The 2,647-nt window shown below is 43.1% G+C and overlaps 1 protein-coding gene across 1 annotated transcript; it reads right to left on the bottom strand.

Moving 5' to 3' along the window:
• Positions 1–597: 597 nt before the first annotated feature.
• LOC131940970 (uncharacterized) lies at positions 598–2,356 on the bottom strand. Its single transcript, XM_059299915.1, has 3 exons — positions 2,290–2,356; positions 1,560–1,846; positions 598–1,191 (listed from the first exon to the last, which is right to left on the bottom strand). The coding sequence occupies exons 1-3, from the start codon at positions 2,354–2,356 to the stop codon at positions 598–600; spliced, it is 948 nt and encodes a 315-aa protein (XP_059155898.1).
• Positions 2,357–2,647: the final 291 nt, after the last annotated feature.

Genomic DNA, 2,647 nt, shown 5'->3' with positions numbered 1-2,647 from the left:
CATAAAGACCAGTCTCAAAGTTGACAAGTTGCCCTACATAGCTCAAGTCATTCACACTACATTACACAATCTTTCATAAAAGAACGAAAACTTTATGAACACTTGATGAATATGTGAAAGCGAAAAAAAAATCATAACTCACAAACACAACCAGTAAAAAGTTACAACACATATGTAAGTTAACATTCTGTAGCTGGTGTTGTACACAGATCTGTACACGTAGATTAACACAAATTGTGTACACATATCACTTAGATCAAATGAAATGTACATATTCCTGTACGCACAAGTTATCTTGTACAAAATAGCGGCGAGTCGAGTTCATTAGCAGAGCGATAACTCTGGCGGTCTCGGGGAGTTATTTCACGTGAAGAATAAGGTAAAAAAAGATAAACACGGTGTAGACAAACAAACAGTCGTAAACAACATTAGATTGTGGACGTGCAGATGAAATATTCCGTAGAACATTTATAAAGAGGTCTGTGGGAGATATTTTCTATAGAACATTCGAAGATTTAAACGAATCGCAAGCCAGCGAATGGAATTTCTAATAGATTATTCTGTTAGGTTTGATATGCGGAGCTACCACGGATAGAACTAGGGGAGTTGACTCTGATAGAACAAGGGGAGTTGACTGATAGAACAAGGGGAGTTGACCCTGATAGAACAAGGGGAGTTGACCCTGATAGAACAAGGGGAGTTGACTCTGATAGAACAAGGGGAGTTGACTCTGATAGAACAAGGGGAGTTGACTCTGATAGAACTAGGGGAGTAGACTCTGATAGAACTAGGGGAGTAGACTCTGATAGAACAAGGGGAGTTGACTCTGATAGAACAAGGGGAGTAGACTCTGATAGAACAAGGGGAGTTGACTCTGATAGAACTAGGGGAGTTGACTCTGATAGAACAAGGGGAGTTGACTCTGATAGAACTAGGGGAGTAGACTCTGATAGAACAAGGGGAGTTGACTCTGATAGAACTAGGGGAGTAGACTCTGATAGAACAAGGGGAGTTGACTCTGATAGAACTAGGGGAGTAGACTCTGATAGAACAAGGGGAGTAGACTCTGATAGAACTAGGGGAGTTGACTCTGATAGAACTAGGGGAGTAGACTGATAGAACTAGGGGAGTTGACTCTGATAGAACAAGGGGAGTTGACTCTGATAGAACTAGGGGAGTAGACTGATAGAACTAGGGGAGTAGACTCTGATAGAACAAGGGGAGCTGACCCTGATAGAACAAGGGGAGTTGACTCTGATAGAACTAGGGGAGTAGACTCTGATAGAACTAGGGGAGTTGACTCTGATAGAACAAGGGGAGTTGACTCTGATAGAACTAGGGGAGTAGACTGATAGAACTAGGGGAGTAGACTCTGATAGAACAAGGGGAGTAGACTCTGATAGAACAAGGGGAGTTGACTCTGATAGAACAAGGGGAGTTGACTCTGATAGAACTAGGGGAGTAGACTGATAGAACTAGGGGAGTAGACTGATAGAACTAGGGGAGTAGACTCTGATAGAACTAGGGGAGTAGACTCTGATAGAACAAGGGGAGCTGACCCTGATAGAACTAGGGGAGTAGACTCTGATAGAACAAGGGGAGCTGACCCTGATAGAACTAGGGGAGTAGACTCTGATAGAACTAGGGGAGTAGACTCTGATAGAACTAGGGGAGTAGACTCTGATAGAACAAGGGGAGCTGACCCTGATAGAACTAGGGGAGTAGACTCTGATAGAACAAGGGGAGCTGACCCTGATAGAACTAGGGGAGTAGACTCTGATAGAACTAGGGGAGTAGACTCTGATAGAACTAGGGGAGTAGACTCTGATAGAACAAGGGGAGTTGACTGTTAAAACAAGGGGAGTTGACTCTATAAGTACAAGAGAGGTAATTCTTTGAGAACAAGGGGAATTAAACGTATTAGAGGAGGGTTGACCCTGTAATCCCCAGTAGTCCAAATTAATACTGAAATAAATATATCCAAGTAAAAATAATCACAAACTGACAGTATGGAACGATAAAAAAACTGTCTAAAGAAGTAGACCCCTGATATATCCAGTTTCGACTAACGAACATTCTTAGTACGAACGCGGTCTGGGTTTAGATTGTTATCTCAACCAAGTTACCCCTGTAAATATAACCCTAACCGACATATGTTAAAAAAAACCCACAACTCATGAGACGAGCCAACACTCAGATGTTCCGGCAACCTCTAATGGACCTATTAGACTCACAGTGGATTACCGGCCGTGGGACGGTATGAATATCATAGCGACAATCTAGAGTAACTTGCCCCTGGGCTAGACAAGGGGCGCGACCCTCTAATCCCCACGCCGCCAAAGCCACCAGACTCCATCGAGATGAAAACAATGAAATAAAACAATGTAACGGTGGCCCTATCTCATCTATAATAAAACAGGTTGGCGGACTTTGAATTTTTTTTAGGATGTGCATGCTCAAAGGGGACTTCCTATTAGAGAGTGCTTTGAGGATAGTAATCGAAACGATATTTCATTTTCAAGATTGTAATTTACTACGTGTTATTGATTAAAATAGGTCCTTTGGGTACAGTGTTACTTCCAGACTTTTTTCTCTCCGGGGGGGGGGGGGGGGGGGGGCACTTGAAATTTTCGGGGGTGGGGGGCGG

Source organism: Physella acuta, unplaced genomic scaffold (assembly GCF_028476545.2).
Source record: "Physella acuta isolate Inbredline_101_S28 unplaced genomic scaffold, ASM2847654v3 ptg000336l, whole genome shotgun sequence".
Taxonomy (NCBI): domain Eukaryota; kingdom Metazoa; phylum Mollusca; class Gastropoda; family Physidae; genus Physella; species Physella acuta.
Note: the sequence above shows the minus strand (reverse complement) of the source record. Positions and strands in the feature narration are given on the sequence as shown.

Excerpts from the sequence above, each read along its gene's own strand:
- LOC131940970 (XM_059299915.1), bottom strand. The coding sequence starts at position 2,356 with ATGGAGTCTGGTGGCTTTGGCGGCGTGGGGATTAGAGGGTCGCGCCCC. Across the intron at positions 1,847-2,289 it reads CTTGTCTAGCCCAGGGGCAA|TCAACTCCCCTTGTTCTATC; the intron begins GTTACTCTAGAT and ends TTGTTTTAACAG. Across the intron at positions 1,192-1,559 it reads ACTCCCCTAGTTCTATCAGG|TTCTATCAGTCTACTCCCCT; the intron begins GTCAGCTCCCCT and ends CTACTCCCCTAG.